At 43.7% G+C, this 23,524-nt stretch overlaps 1 protein-coding gene across 1 annotated transcript; it reads left to right on the forward strand.

Annotated features, from left to right (window-relative positions):
* The first annotated feature begins 1,101 nt into the window (after positions 1-1,101).
* ImpE1 (Ecdysone-inducible gene E1) lies at positions 1,102-22,863 on the forward strand. Its single transcript, XM_017172719.3, has 7 exons — positions 1,102-1,308; positions 3,862-4,120; positions 10,671-10,842; positions 11,708-11,839; positions 17,576-21,273; positions 21,333-21,879; positions 21,949-22,863. The coding sequence occupies exons 2-7, from the start codon at positions 4,025-4,027 to the stop codon at positions 22,017-22,019; spliced, it is 4,716 nt and encodes a 1,571-aa protein (XP_017028208.1). The 5' UTR covers positions 1,102-1,308; positions 3,862-4,024; the 3' UTR covers positions 22,020-22,863.
* Positions 22,864-23,524: the final 661 nt, after the last annotated feature.

Here is a 23,524-nt window from a genome sequence, read left to right on the forward strand (position 1 = left end):
GTATACTCAGTTGCTTCACTTGCCTCATTGCGATTGCAACACGGGTTCAACCTCAAGTGACGGAAGTGTAACGAACAAAAATCAACTACAGTCGAGTTTCTTTGAAAGGGTATTCATTTAGAATATAACATTTTTTTAAAATGAATTAAATCAGGAAATAAAATTAAATAAAACTTAAAAAGAAAGAGCAACTATTTGTATTATATTTGTATATTGATAGGTAACTACTAAATAAAAAGACTCAAAAAGTTCCAAAAATTAAGAGCTGTTTCTTAGGGAAATCCACTCAATAATTCAACATCTTATTGTGTACCTATCGTTATTATTATTCTTTATATAAAATTTTACTAAATTTACATAATTTTAGCGTTAATAATTTAGTGATTTCTATAAGATAAACAATGCTTTTAATCCCGCTTTTAGGCTCTGAAATATCAGTATACAATTATAGCCGAAAATGGTGAAAATTATTGAAACTGAACCCCAAAAACCTTATAAAATGTAATTCTAAAATACAAATGTTATGTATCCTTAGATGTATAGTTAAAAAATATCCCTTTTCAAAGCCAAATTAGTTGCACATATCGTACATTGACTGTATCTTAAAACGGTTAATTTCGAACCAAATGCAGATGCCTGGGCAGCTGCAATCTCCACGTCGTGTAGGTGTACTACAAACGCTTCGCCGTTTATCTCTCTTAATCTGTGCCGTTCGCACTCTCTCGGACCTGACACTCATAATTAAAGAAACAAATAAAGCGCATTTGCATAGACAGCCAAGGCAGCAGCAGCAGCAGCAGCAGCATCAGCAGTAACAGGAGCCGCAGTAACAGCGGCAATATCTCTCGGGTAACAGCAGCAATATGATCGCTAACAGCAGCAACAGCAACAACATTTTGGCCAAGACCTCGGCACTTGTCGTGTCTGAGAAAGCTTCGCTGCCTTGACTTTGACTTTGGCCAAAAAGCTCTCCTCTTGGAGCTGGCCAAGTGGCTTCTGCTGCTGCTGATGTTGCTGCTTCTGCTGCTGTTGCTGGCGACTGCGAACTGCGGCTGCTTGTCTTTGGTTCTTTAAGTCCGTGGCTGGCTGGCTCCTCTTCAGTTCGTTGCTGACCATCGTTACGTGCGGACGTGCCCAGCTCAGCTCATCTCCGTGGATGCGGCTGCACTTTGCACACTCAACTTGCTAGCAAAAAAAAAAAGAAATAAATCAAACTGAACCGAAAAAACACTTGAACACATCACACACAACACACAAGAAAGTGCCGCGACGCGAGTGTGAAAACGAGATACAAATTAAAACGAAACGGTAGCTAAAAAATACTCCTAAATAAATGAAACAAAAAGAGGAAAATAATAATAATAATAATAATTAATAATGATGATGATGATAATCGTTATGAGATCCTGAGGATCTCTGGCTGGAATTAGACTAAGGCGCGGCCCATTCGGGCAACTGTGTGTAATTTCTGTTTTCTTGCGGACTCCCAAGGAAAACCAACAAACAAACCCAAAGCCAGCGAGCGGGCAAGGAACCAACCAACCAACCAGCGAAGCAACATCCAACTGACAAACAAACAAACAAATAGCGAGCGAGATAGACAAACATACATGGGAAGGCAGTCAAGTGAAGACAGAGCTCCAGAGATCCAGAGATCCAGAGATCCAGGGTCCCCGGAGTCCCGTGTCTCTGCTGTCCAGTTTGCTGGATGCAGATGCACCCAGACCCAAAAGCCAGAGTCAGAGCCAGTCCAGCTTTGGCACATGTGTGGAGCTGTGCTGAGCTGCAGTTCTGGTGGAGATGGTGGTGCGGTGGTGGTGCAGTCGCCATATTGGGTGCATAACGGTGCCAGAATCGCGCTGCTCTTGGCTCTTTTTTTGCCTGCCTGCTTGTGTCTCTCGGCTAGAGTGTCTTAGCCAGAGTCTTAGCCCGAGTCCGTTCTGCGTGTATGTGTCTGTGTGTGCTGTGTGTGTTGCCTTGCATTGATGACGACCCAGCGACCGATAGACCAAGCGCAAAAACCACAAACAACAACAAAAGCATAAAAATGCAGTTCCCCAGCCAAAGTTTGCGTTTTGCGGTTGCCAGCCCAACACTTTGCACATGCTGATCGATTGCGGAAGAACTGCGCCATCTACATCTCTGCATCTGCATCTCTGCATCTGCATCTCTGCATCTCTGTATCTCCATCTGCATCTGCTTCTCCGCGGCTGACTGGGTCAAAAAATTGAGTCGGGCAATTGTCCAGACACGCCCATACACGCCCCTTGACCAAAAGCAATTCTCTAAAGAGGAAAAACAGAAAAAGTAGAAAAGAAGAAGTTTTGAAAGACTTACTTAATTTTTTAAGATTTTGAAAAATATTTCCTTTTATATTTTATGGATTTTTTAAAGCAAAGAAATATATTTTCTAAGTGGAAATTTACATAATTTATTTATCAAAGAATTGCTAATAATATTTCACAATTAAAAAACAATTTCTTTTATAGATTGTTGATTATTCAAGTTAAAGAAATTCTATTCTTGTCTAAAACTTTCACAAAAGTATAATAATAAATCCTGGAAAATGTATTATTCCTAAAATTTAATTTACATATTTAAAAGGATAAACTGAGAAGAGTTTTTGAGTATATTTAAGTTTTAAACTGCTTTTTACGAATACCAAAAATAAGCTTTAAAATTCGGAAAGAAGTTTTAAATTAAACCTAAAATATTCCCATATTCCCATAATTCCTACTTCAACAAGAACCTCATTTCAGTAATCTTAAAAAGTTGATACGAATTATTTTTACTATATTAAAAGAAGCCTCTTCTGGCACCATACCTCAAATTTAGTTGCTCTTAAACCTTTATGACATTGTTTTCTGTGCAGCGACTAGTTCTCAGGCCTTTCTCACCTTAGACCAATTTAAATCGAACTCTTGAGAGCCCTTCTCCCTTTCTCCCCGGCCCACCTTCCGGGTCTTTTTTTTATTATTAAGTTATAAAAATTCTGGAGTTAGTTGATGTTTTATATCGGCTCTGCTCGTTTATTCTTTTTTTTTTGTTTTTGTGCCTCTGCCGCCTAACGGTAATGCCCTAGAGCGCCACATTCTCAGACCCAGTCTCCAGTCTTCCGACTTAGTCTTGGCCTTAGTCTCAGTCTCGCGGTCTCGAACTCTTCGGCCCAGACTCATGCATTGCAATAAAATGAAATTTTATAACAGCAGCAGCAGCAGCGGCGAAGAAAGACACAACAACAAAAACGTTACCCGAATTCCGTATAAGAAAAAAAAAAAAAACAGAACAAGACACACACAAAAACGAGGAAAAACAGAGCGAGCGAGCGAGCAAGAGACACACAAAGGTCGTCACAGCAAGTGAAAATAGCAACAAAAAAAAATACAGAAAAAAACGGAAAAACATGAGACAGCGGTCGAGAAAAATAAACGAAATAAGTTTTGAGGGCTTAGGTTAGGGCAGCAGCAGCGGTGGCGGCTGTGGCGGTTCAGGTGTTAATTTCCCATTTTCGGCTGCCGCCTCAAGTTCGCTGCCTAAGTCTTTCGTTTTAAAGTGGAGCGACTTCAATGCCCATTGAATGCGAATGAGGGGCGTGTGAGCCGCAAGCCGGCCGGTTCGGCTGGATGGCTTTTGCTTTTTTTTTGTTTTTTTTTTTGGCCTTCTCAACAGGGCAACCGACAACTGCAAAATAATAAAACAAAAATTATTATTATTATTTTCCTCGTTTTTGTTTAGTGGGCCGCATTTCCTTTGCCCCGTAAAAAGAGAAAAACGTTTTCGTTCCGTTTCTGACCCTAAGAGTTCAGAGTTTAAGTCAAGTCTATCCCCTCACATCCTCACATCCCCGACTCCTTTCCACAGCACAGAAAAACACACTCGTATATTAACGATAGCGAGAAAGAGAGGAGTACGGTGTGATCGCTGGAAAATCTACAAAACACACAAAAGGAGGGAAATTGGTGGAGAGAGAAAAGCCTTCCCAGGGAGACCCAAGGCAGCTTCTTGGAGCTACAGAAGCGCGGCAATGACGGCGACTGCGACGCCGACAAAAAAATCGAGAAAGCAACCTGCGATCGCAATGCTCAATGGAAATACTTTTACGGTTAAGCGGCTCTTAGCGGTAAGTAAGCCCAACTGCGGCGAAAATATAAAATATATATAAGAACAAAAACATAATAGGAAATGCTCGCAAAAATTGCACCCCCATTCGGGCATTCAAAAGTCATTTGGGGCGTTGCCAATTCAAATTGCTCCAAAAAATGTTTGTCACCTGGTCAGCGGGCTATTGTTAAGCGCTTTTTTCGCTTTCTTAAACAAAAGCCACACTCTTTTTTTGGCACAATTTTTATTTATGATGCTAGGTGTTTTCTTGGCATTTTGGCCGGTGTGGGCCGCGTTCTTTTCTCCGCAAAGCGAGCTCCGAGTGTGTGCAAAGAGCTGTGAAGTCGGCCATTGGGTCAAACTGCGGCTGATAGATGGATAGGCAGGCGTCGAAGATCATGACGCAGATCGGGCCAGAGATGATGATGTCGATGGGGGTCGCCTCTGCACAGTCCACTCCATTGACTGAGTAATGTGGGCAAATTAATCTAATAAAAGGTGGGAGTTTTTCCCTTGGCACCAAAGAAATACAAGAAGAAAAAAAATCACAAGAGCGGGCATTAAGTTTAGTGAATTATTTGCTTCATAAAATTTCATTGCCCGGCACTTAATCATTATTACTGCGGGAAGCGTCATTATGGCTGTGGTGTATGGGAACTAGTTTGACTATTAATAAATGCTTCTATTGAATCGCTGGCCTTTTTATGGATTCCGGGAAAGCGAGAGGCATAAAAAAGAGGAAGTTTGGCTAACTGGGTTTTATTTCTTCTTTTTTTCTTTTCGGAACCTTGGAGACCTATGTAGTCTTGTTATCATTTATGCGATTTTAAGATCTCTTTTGTGGGGTATTTCTGAATATTTTCCTTATGTACACTATAGGTATTTTTGTTAATTTTATCTCGAAATATGCATCTTTATTAAATAGTATTTCCCTTGAGAATAATTCTAAAGGTTGCAAAAGAGAATTTTTGTAGTATTTAAGCTGTAAACTAAATATTTGAAGTCTATTTATAATTTTATAGTGAGGGAATCAATAGGAAACAGCACGTATTTTGTAGATATGGTACATTTTTAAAAGGCTTTATATTTAAAAGAAATACAAAGTTTAATAATACTGCAAAATAATTTAATTTGACTTAGAATTCATTATTAGTAAACACTTTTATCTCTGGTTTTTAATCAATGAATCTTGAATAAATCTCTCGTAATTCAATTAGATTTTTCCATCTAATACCTCTTCATCTATTCCTACTGCTAAAAAATCAATAGAATTCCATGGATCAAGGCCTCTTGCCTCCCCTGGAGCTTTCCTCAGCGTTGTTTCCACCAGTTTTCCACTCCATCTTGGCCAAGAAACAATTTATCCACTTCGATGTTGTTTGTTATTATGTTTCGCTATGCCCTCGGCCGCTGCCCCGTTCAGCCCATTTCGAGCCAAGTGCATTATGTCTTGGCCACCAGCCACCGGCCACCGTCTACCGGCCACCGGCTGCATCTCTGTGCACCTGCATTTGGCCCGGCCAAAGGTCAGCAGACGGTCCGGCGCCCGACGATCATTAAACAAGTACGAGAGTAATTTGTAAAACACGAAAAATTATTTACTCCTTTTTTGCCTTTTCGCTGGCCAGCCGTTCTTTTACGATTCTAAATTACAATAACTGCAGTGCAGTGCAGAGAAAATGCCACTGCAACGGGTCTTCATTAGCACAGCGACCATAAACCCAAAAACCAGGGAACAGAGAACGGAGAACCAAGAACCGAGAACCGAGAGCCAGGAAAGCTGCGAAATAAATAAGCCAGCCTGATGAATGGGGTTTTTAACGGACGAGGAGGTGGACTCTTAGGAGGCCGTGAAGACGAATTGCCAGCCGTAGGATTACAAATGGCCAGGTGGACACGACCTGACGGTTATTAGCCGCCTCCGGAGATCCCTGGATCCCTCTGTATCTGCAGCCACTCTGAACTTTTCTGCGCAGAGATGTCAAACCTCCCATGAACAATAAGCTGGCAACGAAAGTAACTTGGCCCAGAGTTATTGGGTCAAGTCAAACAAAGGCAAACACACACTGGCAGTCGGCTCTAATGGCCAATAGCCTGTCCCTCTCTCTCTCTCTGTCTCTCTATAGTTGGCGGCCAGCTCGAAAGCGTAATTAAACAATTTCTTCTCTGTTTATTGACATTTTATTGATGCCGTCGAGTTTGAACGGTTTCATTTCATTTCTGGTTCTCTTGGCCATTCGAGTCTGCGATTCCAACTCCGATCGGATACTTTTCCCATTCGAGATCTCGTTTGCAGAGCCCGCTCCCATTGAGTGTACTCATGGGGAATGGGAATGGAAATGGAAATGGATTTGCCTGGCTACGGCTGCTGGCTGAGGGGCCCGAGCTTGCCACGGGGCCCAAGTGCTGTGTTTTGACTAGACAAGCATCGAATGAGTAGCGAAATGATCTTGAGAGCCCAAGAAAACACCTCTGAATGGGGATTATGTTGAGTACTTTATTTATTTATTGTTATTTGAAGATCTTGAAATGGTAGTGTCAGTGGTTTCTTGTTCAATAAACTCTGGTTGTAATGCCTTTAATGGTTTCACAAAAAGGGGAAAGTCACAAAGAAAATAATATTCTGAACTAATTTGAACAGAAAAGCCTTTTTTGTTTATTATTATTTAAGATCTGAAATGATTTGTTATTCGATAAACTTAATAGAAGACAAATTTATAGATATTGATAGTTTAATGGGAGAAGAGAATGGGGAAAGTCATGGAGAAAGGGTTTTACTGTGTATATTAATTTAATTATATATACAAAAATCTGTAAATAAATAAAACAATATATTAAGGAAAGAGAATCTTCCCCTGAAAACCCAACTAAATTCAGAATCTTCACCTCTTTCTTATTCCAATATCCTGCGATTTACTTCCGTTTATGATTTAAAATTTTCACCTGATCATTTATCACAATCAAGGCAAGTAAAGCCAACTATGTTGCATTCCGCCAAACGATCCTAACTGTGTTTTTTAATGTCTCAACTTGTACAATTTGCCAAAGACTTGCGTGACTGTGGAATTGGAATCGGAATCGGTGAGTTCTTACCAATTAGCCAAGTCTGCGGGGGCTTCCCCGTGCAATCCAAGGCAAAGTTTATGTAATCATTGGATTTAATGCGTTAACAAATTCCAACAAAAAAAAAAAGGCAGAAAGAAACCCAGAAAATCGGGGGTGAAGATCTGACAGTACCGTTTTAGCCAGTATGCAAAAAACCCAAAACCCAAGACCCAGAACCCGAAACCGAAGCCAGCGAGGAAGCCCAGTTACCTAACTTGTATCTGTATCTGTTTCTGCTGCTGGAGTTGGAGATGAAGCTAGAGCTAGTGCCTTGGTTTCGGTTAGGTAATGCCAATCCCAGAGAGCCGGCCCGTAATTAATGGCGTGTGGCGCTCATTCGCGATGAGCAGAAAGTACATTGCACTCTTCTCCCCACTCCGTATGGGTCTATGTGTGTGTGTTGAGCAGCTGTATCCGTGTTGGCCACAAAATTCAGCTTATTTATTAGCCAGCTAAGCCAGCGTTCTAACTGCAAAACAAGTGAGGAGGGCTAGCTCCGGTGGACCGAGGCTGTAAATACCCTTGAAGTTGGTATCTTTTATATCTATTGTATTCTAGATTCGATAGAGCGGAAATAAGATATGAGATTTAAGTACAGAACTTGAAGATTTTTGTAAGAAAGAAAGCTAAGAGAAATATTAGTATTACTCTGACCCTAAATTAAATACATTTTTATACCCTTGCAGGGTATTATAATTTCAGTCAGAAGTTTGCAACGCAGTGAAGGAGACCTTTCCGACCCTATAAAGTATATATATTCTTGATCAGAATCAACAGCTGAGTCGATCTGGCCATGTCCGTCTGTCCGTCTGTCCGCCTGTCCGTCTGTCCGTCCGTCTGTCCGTCTGTCCGTCTGTCCGTCCGTCTGTCCGTTTCTACGCAAACTAGTCCCTCAGTTTTAAAGCTATCTGAATGAAACTTTGCATATAGTCTTCTATATACTCTCACTGCTATATATGTCGGAACGGGCCGGATCGGACGACTATATCATATAGCTGCCATACAAATGTTCGATACATTTTTGGAAAAAATATTATAACTTGGCTGTTTTTTAACATTTTTGCACCATTTTTGAGATATGGCCAATTTATATTATTTCAGAATTTCTATATAAATTTTATGAAAATCGGACGACTATATCATATAGCTGCCATAGGAACAATCAGGCAATTAACAGAAAAAAAATTATAACTTCGTTTTTTTTCAACGTATTTTTATCTTCTTTGAGATATAGCCATTTTTTATTATTTCAGAATTTCGTATTTAATTTTATGAAAATCGGGCGACTATATCTTATAGCTGCCATAGGAACAATAGGGCAATTAAAAGAAAAAAATTTATAACTTCGTTGTTTTTCAACGTATTTTTATCTTCTTTGAGATATAGCCATTTTTTATTATTTCAGAATTTCGTATTTAATTTTATGAAAATCGGGCGACTATATCTTATAGCTGCCATAGGAACAATCGGGCAATTAACAGAAAAAAATTTATAACTTCGTTGTTTTTCAACGTATTTTTATCTTCTTGGAGATATAGCCATTTTTTATTATTTTAGAAATTCGTATTTAATTTTATGAAAATCGGGCGACTATATCTTATAGCTGCCATAGGAACGATCGGGGAACTGCAAGAAAAAATCTAATTTCGGTGTTTTTATACCCTTGCAGGGTATTATAATTTCAGTCAGAAGTTTGCAACGCAGTGAAGGAGACCTTTCCGACCCTATAAAGTATATATATTCTTGATCAGCATCAACAGCCGAGTCGATCTAGCCATGTCCGTCTGTCCGTCTGTCCGTCTGTCCGTCTGTCCGTTTCTACGCAAACTAGTCCCTCAGTTTTGAAGCTATCTGAATGAAACTTTACATATAGTCTTCTATATACTCTCACTGCTATATATGTCGGAACGGGCCGGATCGGACGACTATATCATATAGCTGCCATACAAATGTTCGATAAATTTTTAGAAAAAAAATTATAACTTTGCTGTTTTTCAACATTTTTGCACCATTTTTTAGATATTGCTATTTTATATTATTTCTGAATATTGGTAAAAAAATTTATGAAAATCGGACGACTATATGATATAGCTGCCATAGGAACAATCGGGAAATTAATAGAAAAGAAATTATAACTCCGTTGTTTTTCAACGTTTTTTGATCTACTCCGGGATATAAGCTTATTTTATTATTCTAGAATTTTGGTATAAATTTCATGAAAATCGGACAACTATATCATATAGCTGCCATAGCAGCGATCGGTAAATGTAGGGAAAATGTAAAGGTGTGAATGTAAAACTGTAAACATAATAAGTATAGGTAAAATGTAATGAAACTCTGTTTTCAGCATTTAAATCTATAATAAAAACATCGAAACCAATCTGCAAGGGTATACAAACTTCGGCGTGCCGAAGTTAGCTTCCTTTCTTGTTATAGCTCAAGCTCTGCGTTTTTTAACCTTTTCTTTATTCATATGTGGTAATAGAACTTTGCATAACTGCTTTCTTTGTACTTATTAAAAGCACGCCCCACCTGCTAATATCTATCCATTACAAGCCATAATAAATACCTCTTAAAAGGGTATCCAAAACACAGGTAAAGTGACCCGGGACAGCCCAAAAACATACAGATAGTAGCAGTGGGTACCCTTAACTCTCTGCTGTTTGTTTCTGTTTCTTTTTTTTTTAATTATAGATCCCGGGCCAACCCACTCCACAGTGTACTTGGCCTGGCTTAGAATATATGTATATACTCCGCCTTCGACGGGGCGTGTGTTCGGTGTTCAGGCAACTGTTAATTCTGTTTTACAACTCCAGTTCTCCAGTTCCCGGGTATCTCTGTAGCATCTGATATAACGTTAACTGTGTCTGTGCCGCGAACACAAGCTTTGTATCTGACAGATACGTAGCTACAAGCTAGAATTACACACATCGCACACACTCCATTCATAAAAGAGTTAGCCAGCCAGTGAGCTGCTGCGATTAAGTACGGATTTTACGGCACTGGGCCCACACGGATATATGTATGGTTATTCCGTGTTCCCAAGCCATTTGTTTGGCATTTGAACAAGACTTGGTCAAGAAAGACCGTCCAATTTGTTGGCTCATTTCGATTTAATAATGGGCCCATGCAAAACGGTTCACCTAATTGAAAGAATATGGTGAGCCTATAAATAACAGATCTCTGCGATTTATAGGTAATGCATAAAGTTTGGATGCCAGGAAGAAGGAATGCAGGTCTTTAAGACACTACGGTTATGTACAATTAAGTGGCAAAAGGTGCTGTGTGGGAAATTCCCAGGGAAAATGCTTAAAAATCTTAAATTAAGGAAGCTTTAAATGGGAAACACTTAGAAATATAGGCTTTCATCCATCCAAAGTACTTTTGGTTTACAATTTACAATTTTTATATTTTTAAATGTATCTTTGAGATCTCCTTGTAATATCCCCTTTTTCTTGTTGCAGCTGCTGATCATCTTCACAGTGGCGGATGCCAGCCGGTCCCTGGAGCTGGGTGACAAGTGCCAGCACGACATGGACTGCACGGATTTCATCAAGGGCAGCAGCTGCTCCGCATTGGGTTACTGCGAGTGCGCCCCCTACTTCGTCCAGCTGGACTCCAAGCGCTGTTTGTCGTGTAAGTACTAAGTAGGCAAAGTCAATCTTTGGCTAACCCCAAAAGTGGGAGTATACAGAATGTTTGCCGGGCAAACACAAGCAAACAATGGGCGGAGTTGGAGTTGGAGTTGCATATGGAGATGCGATGGCGATGTGTGTTTGTCCACCGAAGCCCCGTTAGATGCACTCAGCACAACTCTCTCCGTACACATGGAAAAGAATTTGGAATTCCATTGGGAAGAATTAGTGATTCATCACTTGCTGGTCAAATATAAACAAGCAGTTTTGAGGGGATATACAATGTAACCAAGATTTAGGTTACTCTCTTAGGGCTTAATTTCATTATGTTAATTTTAAATTCGTTATAATACCATTACCATTTTACTCATCTCTTTTCCCCAGAAAAATATGTTCTCTTAAAACAATTAAAGTTATTAACAAAATCTAAGAAGAAAACTCGTTAAAATGAGCCTACTAAAACTATCTTCAACTCTAAAATTGTTTTGGCTTTTCGCAGAAAATTCCATCTAACGAATTCCGCCATTAAAGATACATTTCTCCTTAATGATATCTAATAATTGGATTATCTTCTGTCTAAATCATGTTATTTATTTCTTAACATTTCGCCGTCCAATTATAGTTATTGCGAAACTCAAATAGAAAATTCCTTATAATGGGCTCTCTTTCCTACCTCCTCTTACATTTATTTTACACTCTCAAATTGCTTGTTAAATCCAATATTTTTCTTAGAAAATTCCCTCAAATGAGTCGATTAAAGTTAATTTCCAGATGATTGCCCGGCTACCTTTAATGATAAAACACTAATTTGGTATAAATACTGATTTTTGATTTGTTTTTTGTTTCGTTTTTGGTTTAATCTGCAGCCCAACTTCTGGGCGGCGACTGCCAGCTGAGCGAACAGTGCTCCATGAAGGTGGCCAACAGTAGCTGCCTGGACGGAGCCTGTCGGTGCGTCGAGGGATTCCTGCAGTTCCGCAAGCACACCTGTCTGGGACGTAAGTATCCGCCAAGTGCCGGCCAAGTCTTGTGGCCCTAATCCGCCCGGTTAGCATGGAATTCCACACACCACACATCACACACCACACACACACATATACTAGATGATATCATTAACTGTTCGTGGCGGTGTTTGGTGAATTGCAATAAACGGACGGCAGCCAACTAATAATACCCACTTTGATGGCTTATCATTTCTTGAGTTAACCGGAATGTCACGCAATGCAAGGTAGTACAAAGTATGTGACTACACAGGAAAAAGAGGTTCCTAGGGAAAGCAATTCATTTGTATTTTGACTCTGAATTTAGGAGATTTATTAAGAGGAATTTTGCAAAAGATATATATAAAATGGAAATGGCTCTGTTCCGTAGTAAACTTCCTTTTAGCCTTTAATTATTATTTATTCTTCAGACTTTTAGCTTACTCTCATTCTGTAACCCCTGATTATTATTCTCCGATTAACCCATTCGGTTCTGTGTACTCTACTCAGTGTCCACTCCCATTTCCTGTTTGCCATTCGTTAACACTTTGGTTCGGCTGGGTTTTCCTTTCTGCCGGCAATTAACACGGGCATAGCAATAACAATAACGATGAAAATAACAAGACAATCGTGTCACTAATTATACGCATAATTGGTTAATCTTCCAAGAACTGGCCAGCAAACTGCTGCAAAAGAAACGATCGTAGAAGGCAGAACGTTAAACGTTAAACGCTGAACGTTAAATGTAAAATGTAAATGCAAATGTTTGGCTTCGATCTCTCTGCGAGTTTCTGTTTCTGTTTGTGCAGAGCGATGTGTGAAAGATACATTTTTCAAGATACCCGGCCAATGGCTCCGAAGATGCATCTTCAGCTACACTTGACTGCTAGGGCTCTGGGCCAGGGAACCGTGACTCATGGCTAGAGTGGGAAATAAATCACTCGCTGGCCTGTGTGATTCATCTAAGAAGGGTAGAGAAATGAAGTTAATAATTATTCTTACGGGGGAAAAAGATTAAATAAATTATTCAAAGAGTGCGGCAGTAATAAATTTTATTTGAGATTAAAGCTTGAATAGAGAAAGTAATATTTTAAAGAACAATTCTAGAGGAAGCTTGGGCTTTAATTTAATCTTTTTTGATTTCCTTAAAGCTTAAGGCTTTTCTTTTAGAATTATTCCTTGTTAAAACAGTGACCGTGAAGGGCACAAACCCTTCTAGACTTCTCCTTGGCTGTCAGCCCTGCCAGCAATTGGAATTCGCTCCACTTCCTTTTGGCACATTGGCGCCAAGTGGCGTTAATCTGATTAGAATGTTGACTAGAATCGAGGGGCCATGGCTCTCCCCACTCCTCCCCACTGGGGCACGATCGTGGAGCAGTTCGTGTCATTGCCGTTCACCTGATGTGGCTCTGCAGACTCGGGCGACTTAATTATATGGCATAAGAACTCAATATATATGGGCAGGACAGCTGCTGCTGCTGCTGCTGGTCGGGCTGAGAGTGAGCTCTCGTATTTAATTAAGCGTAATTTGAGGCCAAAGCGGCCAGGTGAGCCCGCGCTCATTTATGAGAGATACTTTCACCGAAACACACAATAAAAGAAAGAGGAACCTTTCACCATTAGAGAGACAAGACGGGATTATATGGGAATATCCTGGCTTAGCCCCTTCGATGGCTATCGCCCAGCGGTGCCTACTTTACATGGCTAATTGCCTCCTCTTCTCGTAATTAAATTGCACTGATTAGCAAAGGAAGAAAGTCCAAGAAAGTCCAATTAGTTCTCACACAGAGAGAGTAAGGCCAAAGTTGCAGTTGACAAAAATGTTGCACACATTTGGGATTGGCCATTCACTTCATCCTATCGCCATCTCCCTGCTGGCTGCTGCTGCTCCTCCATCTCCATCTGAGTCGCGGGTCAAGTGAAGCAAGTGGTGTGCCAGATTTTGTGAGCTTGTCAGGCTTTCCATTTGGCTTTTTCGCTCTCCGCGCTCTCCAGCTCTCCAGCTCTTGGCGCTCGGCGCTCAGCTCTTGGCCACTTGTTCCAGTTTCCCATGCACCTTAACCCAGACCCATTCCGGGATTGGCTCTTAACTTGCCCGTTTTTGTGGCTCTTTAATGAGCCCACCTCTAAGAATCCGGCAATCCAGCAACAATGAGCACTTCCTCCCATCTTTATGAGTTATGCATTCGGTTCTTCGGCCTGGTCTACTCCACTCTCCCCGTTTAACCCGGCGTGCAGAGCTTAAAAGTATGCCAAATACATATGCTAATATATATATATATATATACTTGCTCAGATAATGAACAAACAGATAGCCCCAGACCAACCGTCCGAACCGTGGAAGCTGCGCCACTGTCTCGCATGATCGAGATCTTCTGCATACAAAGTTGCAGGAAAAGTGAACCGCTCTGACGTCTGCGATTACACAGATGCACTGAGAGAAAGAATATGAAAAATAACTAAGTACAGGGTACTGAACAGAATTAGAAAGATAAAATATAGAGATCAAAAGGTAGCTTTAAAATAAGTTATTTAAGATTAGGGAAGTTAATCGTAGCAAAAATATATTTACAACCATTTAATGTTGCCTTAAAATATTTAGCCAACCTTTTTTTATGAGGCTCATAATATTTTCCAGTTAAAATCAAGTTAATTAAATTTGTAACGGTATTCAGAGTGTCAGAGAGCTTCAGTTTGGTTTATAAATGAGTTTATAAAAATGTTCTGTAACTTTCAAGACAAACTAGATTTATCTTTGATAGAGATAGAGATTCTTCAAACACCTTTCCCATACATTTCTACAGTTTTTCTCTCTATGGAATCCCTGCTGACTCTCATTATATAAGGCAAAGCCAGAAGCATAGCCTGAGAAGCCGTAGAAAATCTCCTAGTCACTCTCCTCAGAAAACTCAGCTCACTTTCGTGCAGCCTCAACACCTTCGCAGGCCAGAAAAACAGGGAAAATACTTTCCATTGCGACACCTTGCACCAAAAATAATACAAAAATGAAAAGAGAGAAAGACCCAAAGCGAACGAAAACTACCGAAAACCGCCGAAAAATTCCATTTCATTTCGCATGACCCACAAAGGCAGCCAGTCAAAGTCAAACTGTGTTAATTTGCGGCTACAGACAAAGAAAAACAAAACCAAAACGAAAGAAAAATATACGAAAAAATGCTTCTTGAATGGCCATTTCAAACTAAATTGCGCCAAATGCCAAATTGCATGCAAATTATGTGGAACGGCCAAAGCACACACACCGAAACCGAAAAGTAGTGGCAGAAGTAGCGCCCCGCCGCTTTCGGTCAACTTCCGGAAAATAAAAAGACAACTTACCATTTCCACCAAATGCAAATGGTTTCAATTAATTAAAGCGTCCCCTGCGTTATTTCATATAATGAAAGTCGGCGGCATAAATAGACTTATTATAGCCGCAGGAATGCTGCCGCAGATGGATACATCTAGTATCTCGTGGCTAGTATCTCGCATTTGTATCTGTATCTGTATTTGCGGCTGTGCGTGTGGCAGGCAGTTGACACAGTTTTGCGATTTGCTATTTGCGATTCCGGCCACCGGCTTGAACAAAGACAGCGCCCGCAGAGGAAGCTGCGATTTAATTTATGCTGATTTCGATGCAAATTATTGTTTATGATGCCAGCTCCCCGCCGATCCACACAGTAATTTTCACACGCGTCGCTCTCGCAGCTCGCAGCTTGCAGCTCGCTGGGTATCGCGCCGGTGATCTCTCGGAGATCGGAGCAGCTCTGGCCGTAATCGAAGTGGGTTAGGTTAGCAGTGGCAGTCGTGCAGCGATTCGCATGCAACCTGTCGCACCGGCAACAACGCTAAGTGGCCGTGGCATTGGCATTGCCCCCAGGCAGCCACATCGATCAGAGGCGTCGTCCCATGCCCCATGTTGGGAAAACAATGTTAATGCACAGAGAGAAATTTGATTTATATTTATAGTAGTGGGATTTATAAATATAAAATGGGTTTTTACTCTTGAAATGGATTAAAAAAAGACACAGAAACAATTTTATTTTCTTTAAAAAGAAAATTCTAATAAGTTTATAGTAAAAGGGTTTTCAAATTAAACTAAAATAATATTTGTTCTAAAACTTAGTTGAACTTATACCAAAAAAACTCAAATGAATACATTTTTCAAGCTAGTTTCATGGGAAATTAAGGGGAAATTGAATGACAAAAGCTCTTAATATTCTAGAGACACTCAAAATATCATTTTAAAAATATTGAAATCAATTTTTTAAGATCCCTAGATGCTATTTGTATCTTGAATACACTTAAATCAATTAAAGAACTTCACAAATTCTTCGCTAAGTAACAATTTACCGCCTTGTTCCCCCCCCGCTAATGCTGTTATATAAAAGTGAAAGATGAGGCCAACCATTTGGAATCCCTCCCCATGCGATTCTTCCTGCTCCGCGTTGACTCCATATTGGTGTCACAATGCTGCAGCAAGACACGTCCGAGCTACTCGCATTTGGAATGGGCATTGCCCGACGACGTTCAGTGTCAGTGTCAGGCGGTGCATTCGTTAAGTATACGCCATGCTGGCCTGGCCGTTTGCCTTTCATGTGCCACGAACTCCACCGACCAAGCGACCGATCGACCGGTTCCCCAATGGCCAATGGAGCGAGCGCCTTTTGTGAAATGCCGACAGAAGGCTCTTTGGGGACTTGTGGATCTGTCCGTGGCCGAAATTCCCGCGAGAAAACGAACTTTTCCACTTGGGCCAGGATGAAGGGTATATATTCCGCATACCGATTTATGATCGCCAAATGGGAATGGATCTCGTGGCCAGACACTGCCCAAAGGGCAAATGCAGGTGGCAGTGAAATCCCAGTTGCAAGTTGCCAGCTCCTAGTTGCAAGTTGCCTGATGCCTGTTGCAAGTTGCTAGTTGCTGGCAAAGCCAAAAACGAAACAAGTGAAAACAAGTTGGAGCGGCAGTCCGGAAAGTGGGTCAGAGCTGAGATTCCAGAGGAGGACAGTGGCAGACACGCAGGTGGCTCGGCTCAGTCTTGGCTTGCAGTTGCATTCGTGGTCGTAGTCACCAAGCTCTTTCAGCCAGTTATCGGCGAGTGGAATGCTGATGAGGAACGGTAATGGGAATGGGCGACGTCACCGACGACGTTTCAGCGTCATCTTCTGGTTCCCATCTGTTCCCCTTCTACAAGTATCATAGTCATACACAGGGAAAAATGAAGCGTTAGCTTAGTATACCTAAATTATGAAATGTTTAGTGATTTTTTATTGAAAGAATCGAGAGAAGTTTGATCATTTTTATGAAATCAAAAAGGGTTTAAGTATTTGAAAACTGTAGCAGATTTTTATGTACTTTTCATAAATATTCTTCAAAAAATCTTCAGATTTTATTTTTGCTCTCTGCACGGACTCTCGGCTCTTCTTTGGGATTCTCTTTTGGCCACGATGCGTTGAGGTTGATGCAGTTGCAGTTGACTTTATTGACGGTTATTAGGCTTGTCGAAGGCGGGCTAATGCTCTGATGTGGTTCTTGTTCTCCTCCATGTTCTGGTGTGGCTCCTCATGATGATGATGATGAGTTTTTAATATGCATTTGGTGCTTGCAGTTCGGTTTACGGTTTACGGTTAACTTAATAACACGACTCAAAACACACACAAACCCACTCGATCCGGAGCAGGCACACAGATCTCACGAGAATTTTCCGCAATTTCCCAACCTCCTTCACTCTCTTTATCCGTTTTCCCACAGCTGCCCATCCTGGCGCCGTTTGCTACAGCCACGCCCACTGCCAAATGTTCGACACCCGCACCCACTGCGACTTCCTTATCCCGAATCTCTTCGGGCGCTGCCAGTGCACAAGTCCCGCCAAGATGATCGGTGGTCTCTGCGTGGCCCCGGCGGCGGATCAGCAGGAGGTGGAACAGGCCATTGAGAAGGTGGAGCAACCAGTTAGCACGAGCACTACAAGGAAAACCACTACGAGCACGACGACAACTACGACCACGACCACAACACCTGCTCCCACAACAACCACAAGAAGGACCACCCCGTCAACGACAACGACAACAACGACGACGACGACAGCTGCTCCCATTCTGCTGGAAGATGAGCTGCCCGCCAGCGTTGAGGAGCAATCCCTGGAGGAGGATGATGGCCAGACCACCAAGCTCAGACCCGAGGTTGCCGAGGTGGACAACGTTGAGAAACTGGAGGCCGTGGACATGGCCCATGAGGAAACGGAACTGACGCAGCAGCAGAACCAAGAGGAGCAACAGCAGCAAAACCAAGAAGAACAGCAGCACCAAGAGGAAGCTGCAGCTGCACCAAAGGATCCAGAACTCACCCAGGTCTCTCAAGATGCCACCACTGGTGTTCAGCAGCTGCTCACTCCCGCCGATGTGCCCACCGAGAATGCCATTGCTGCCGAACAGGAGACCGAGGCTGGGCCCACTGAGGATTATCCCTACAAGATCGACGAGGAGTATGCCGAGGAGCATGATAACCATAAGCCAGAGCTAACTGGTGAGCAGCCCGAGCACCAGGATCACCAGGAGACTGTCCCAACAGAAGCCGAGGAGGAGGAGGCTTCGGGTAATCAGGAGATTGCCTCATCGCCCATCGACGACACCATGAAATTCGATTACGAAGCCGAGCCCGAGAAGGAAGAAGAGGAGGAGGTGGGGCCGCAGACTAATGAGGAGGTGGTGCCCATCGAGGCCGAGAGCGAGACTGATGCTGAGGCCAGCACCAGCGAGCCGCCAGTCCAGACGCAGCTACTCGAGGAGGAGACAGAGCCGGAGACAGCCCAGACGGTGGCCGATGAGGAACTGATCCCAGTTAACGCTGCCCCTGAAATCGAAAGTGTGACGAAGGCAGCTGACAACGAGGTGGAGCAAGAGGAGGAGCATCTGGCCTCGGGGGATCATGAGCTGGAAGTGGCTGTGGCCCACCATGACGAGGAGCAGCCACCCAAGCAGGAGGAGCCGACGATCGTCAGCGAGCCAGCGAACCCGGTGAAGATGGAGAGTGAAAGCCAAGTCGAGGTGGGAAAACCAGAGGAGCCAGAAACCGAAATGGAAAAAGAAGTAGCGGAAGCAGAGGCAACACCGACCGAAGCCGCAGAAGTGGAGCTGCCGCTGTCCACCGAAGGCATTCAGAGACCAGAGATGGAGTCGGGAGCTGAATCTGGAACTGCGGCTGAATCTGGATCTGGAACTGAGACAGATCAGGCGGAACAAAGCGCCGACATCAAGCCGACAAGTGGCGAAGATGATTTAAATGAAGCCAATCAATTAAATCAAGACCAAGTCACCGAGCCAGCTGAGCAGCAGCAGGAGGAGGAGGGGGAGCAGCACGAGGAGGTGAGCCAGCCCGAACAGGTGGAAGAAGAAGTCCATCAAGATGCAGATGAAGCCACAACAGAGAAACCAGTCCAAGACAACGACACTGAGGCAGAGACAGAGACGGAGACGGAGCAGGAGGTGGAGGCAATCACCGAAGCGGAGCACGAACAATTGACATACCCAACAAATGATGATGAATTGGCGCCACTGGAGGAGGCAGAAGCAGAGCCAGAGCTGACCACAGAGCGGCCAGAGGCAGCAGCGGAACCAGAACCAGAATTAGAGATCACCACCGAGCTGCCACTGCCCCAAGAGGAGGAGGAGCAAGAGCCCGAGGCCGATGAGGAAAATGCAAATGCAATTAAAACGCCCGAAGTGTCGGAAGCAATTGCTGAGCCCCAGGCAGAGGCGTTGCCCGAGCCAGAGACGGCCACGGAGACGGAGATCGGGGAGGAGGAGGAGGTAACCGAGAGGATCCAAGAGCCAGAAACAGAGCCCGCTAATGATGAGGTGTCGCAGGTGGATACCGATCAAGGTAAGCCAGAGCAGCCAATTAAGAGCGATGCTGATATCGAGCCGGAAGCCGCTGACGAATCCACGCAGACGGAGATTGTGCCAGAAGCCGAACCTGAAACCGAGGCCAGTGAAAGTGCCCAGACTCAGGAGGAGACCAAGCCCCAGCTGGACGAAGAAGATGTCGAGAAGAATGAGAATGACAACATAATCCAAGGAGCCGAGCCAATTGCCCAGGAGGAGGTTATTCCAGAGCCTGCAGAGGAACAATCAGAGGAACCCACCCCTGTCAAGGCCCAGGAGGAAACACAGGCTGCTCCGGCAGCTGCGGCAGCTGAGGAGGAGGAACCCAGCAAGCCTGAACTGGACTACACCAGCATCGAGCACCTCCAGGAGATCGCTCAGGAAGAAGAAACCACTGCGGCCGCGGAACAAGAAGAAGAGGAAGCGGAGTCCACTGTGGCCCCTGAGCTCTCGGAGGCACCCAGTGCCATTGTGAGCGACGAGCTGGATCAAGAGCAGGATCCCCAGAATTTCCATGAGAGCGAGAGCATCGCCGACATTCTCAGCGATCTGATGCTGGAGGGCGACAGCACTGTGCCGCCGGTTCCATTTGGCGAACAGCCCGCCCAAACGGTGCCCATGGTGGAGGCCAACTCGGAGAACGAAGAGGAGCAGCCCCATGCCGCCATTTCCGATCTCGTGGCCGAAGCTGACGAGACCCACGACCATGTAGAGCAAGTGCCTCAGGCCGAGGAGCCATTGCCCGCCATTCCGGATCTCTTTGCCGAGGCAGTTAACGATGAGGAAGCCGAGGAAGAGGAGCAGGTGACAACCGTTCCCGAGCAGAGCTCTCAAGTTGAAAAGGAGCAGCAGCCAGAGGAAGAGGCAATCAAGGAGGAACCGCAGCAGGATGAGGGAGAAGCTGAGCCAGCCAAGCAGGAGGAAACCGAAGCCGAATCCCAAACGGAAGCCACCACTGAGAAGGAGCTGGAACTGGAGTCGGAGCCTGAGGAAGAGCGCACTCTATCGCCCGAAGAGCTGCCCTTCGACATCATTGATCAATCCGTTCCCATCCGCTTTAACGAGCTGGAATCCGATAGCCTGATCGTGGAGTCCACCACCAGCATCGATGGCCTCCAGGAGCTGGATAGCAATCACATTGAGGAGGAGCCTGTGGCTCATAACGTTGCCCACGAGGAAGCCACTCCGAATCCCGCCGACATTGTGGAGATCACCACCCAGACCATGCTGGGCCTGGCCAGCCGCGTGACCCTCATGGAGCCCGCTGCTCCCGTGGTGACTACTCTGATGCCCCTGATGACTGCCGCTGACGAACCCACTCCCGAGCCCGTGTCCCCGGCTTCCGTTGCTCCCGTTGCCAGCAAACCCGGTTCGGAGCTGCGCAAGCGCGTGGATCTTGGCCTGGAGGCGGTATCCCTGGGATTAGCCTGCAGCAGCGATCGCCAGTGCCAGCTTGCTGATCCTAACACCGTTTGCAATGCACGTGGTGTGTGTGACTGCTCCGCCAGCGGAGAGGAAGCGCAATGTGGTGCCGAGAGAACCGGATGCAGTCCTGGAACCTTCCAGGTGAGTGCTAGATTTTCCAGAATTTAAAGAGAGAGAAATAATGTTTGGTGTTCTCCTAGTGCCGTTCCAGCGGCGTTTGCATCTCGTGGTTCTTCGTGTGCGACGGCCGGGCCGATTGCAATGACGCCTCCGACGAGGAGTGCACCCACAATGCCCGCCTGAACCAGAGCTGTCCGGCGGAGTCCTTCCGCTGCCAGCGCAGCGGCCGCTGCATCTCACGGGCGGCGCTCTGCGACGGCAGGCGCCAGTGTCCGCACGGCGAGGACGAGCTGGGCTGTGATGGCAGCCACCGAGGAGGCAACGCCTGCCCGGAGCACACGTTCCGCTGCGGCAGCGGCGAGTGCCTGCCGGAGTACGAGTACTGCAATGCCATTGTGTCCTGCAAGGACGGCAGCGATGAGCCGCCACATCTGTGCGGCTCCCGGTCCGTGCCCAATCTCTTTATGCGCCTGATCGAGGCCGGTGGCCTGCTGGGCGGAAGGCGAGAGGCGGATGCCTACTGCCCGCACCGCTGCAGCAATGGCTTGTGCCGATCCACGGCCATCGTCTGCTCCGGAAGGGATGGCTGCGGCGATGGAACCGACGAGCAGACCTGCGCCGTGTGCCGTAAGTTTACCTGGAAAATGGAAAGTAAGGAATACAATTAATAATCTCTCTCTATACTTTGTCCCACAGGTTGCCCCGCCCCTACTGCCGCCAGCCTGCCCGCCTTCCTGGCCCGGCAACGTCCCATGCCGCTGTGGTAGAGAGTATCCTTTGGAGATGTGGAGGTACCCTGACCCCCTACGGGGACTACCGGTCAGCGACTGACCGAGCTTTTGCCAACAACCACTGTCTTCCGACATCCCAAATCCCACATCCAAACCCAACTCACTCGCAGCACTATCGCCTATATACCCAGACGCATTGAAACACGATTTTTGCCTAGCATTTAAGTGGATATTTACACATTTATTTATTTATTTATTATGACCTTAGCTGCGCCCAAGCCACGCCCAATTGCCACCTTGCTAGCAAGGGGGATGGACTTCCGGTCCCACCCCTTTGAGCCAGTGATGTTTGTCAATTGCGCCACTGGGCGCATCCCTAAAGCACATGTAAACACACACACTAAAACGACACACACACACCCACACTATCGCCCCCATTTCGACTATTTATTCTACTCATCTGGCCCATCAAAAAACTATTTATTTATCCCCCAAACATCACCCAAAATGAACAAAAACCACACACACACTCTCGCCCGAATGGAAGATTTCTTCATCTAGCCTAGTTTTATGAAATTTTCTAATTTATTCAAGGAAAACATACGACGAAAAAAAGGAAAAACCATGAAATGATGCATTTTTATCGATAAATATTTTGTAAATAAGAGTAAACGTGTTCGATGTACATGATAAACGAAACGGAAATGCCTTTAAAGAAACGTAGGGTATCTAAAGCTAACATAGCGCAATCAGATCATATAACCCCTATATAGTTTATTAAATGTATGTAGGTGTGAGTGGCCCTCACACGCTTTTCTCAAAGTCAAGACGCATCACGGTAAAACTAAAAAAAAAAAAGTAACAACAAAAAACACAACGAATGAAATGACAATAAAAAATCTATTTTTAGAAAACTATTGAAAAAATAATAAATATGTGTTTTGACTGGAATGGGTTTTGTGGGTTGAAAAATTAAAGAGGAGTAGTTGAATTAATTCTATAATTTGACTTGATATAATCAAAAATCAAATAAATTAATTTTGTAATAGTTTTCATGTCTCTAAAAAGACCTTTTAGAGACATTTCTCTGCTTTAGTTTATACATTTTAGATTTAAAAACAACTTGGAAGAAGCATCTGTTTTTTTGAGTTCATGCGAAATAGTTTATAACATAAATTAATAAATATATTACCACCAAGTTGTCTAAAAGTTGTCTTTAAATTTTAAATATTATTAAGAAACTTAAACCTTTGATAAGCATGGCTCTAAGACTAATCGTGACTTTTAAACTGTAAGAAAAAAAGATTGAAGAAATATTGCCTTCTTTTAGGCGAAATTTAGTTAAATACAATTATTGTTTTATTTACTATTAATAGTTAACTTTTAAATGTTTAAAAAGGTATTCTAAGAAATTTAAAATGTGGATAACAACTTTTAAAATAACATCGGACCAACATAAACTCATTTTAGCGAAAAAGATCGAAGATAGAAGGTTCCAAGATTTCATTATGGTCTTTTAACTCCTTTCATAATCATCGTAA

The sequence above is a fragment of the Drosophila kikkawai genome, chromosome 3L (assembly GCF_030179895.1).
Source record: "Drosophila kikkawai strain 14028-0561.14 chromosome 3L, DkikHiC1v2, whole genome shotgun sequence".
NCBI classification, from domain to species: domain Eukaryota; kingdom Metazoa; phylum Arthropoda; class Insecta; order Diptera; family Drosophilidae; genus Drosophila; species Drosophila kikkawai.

Bases quoted from the DNA above. Each gene is read 5' to 3' on its own strand.
- ImpE1 (XM_017172719.3), top strand. From the start codon at position 4,025: ATGACGGCGACTGCGACGCCGACAAAAAAATCGAGAAAGCAACCTGCG. The intron at 4,121-10,670 runs GTAAGTAAGCCC...TTCTTGTTGCAG, and splicing joins CGGTTAAGCGGCTCTTAGCG to CTGCTGATCATCTTCACAGT. The intron at 10,843-11,707 runs GTAAGTACTAAG...TTTAATCTGCAG, and splicing joins CTCCAAGCGCTGTTTGTCGT to CCCAACTTCTGGGCGGCGAC.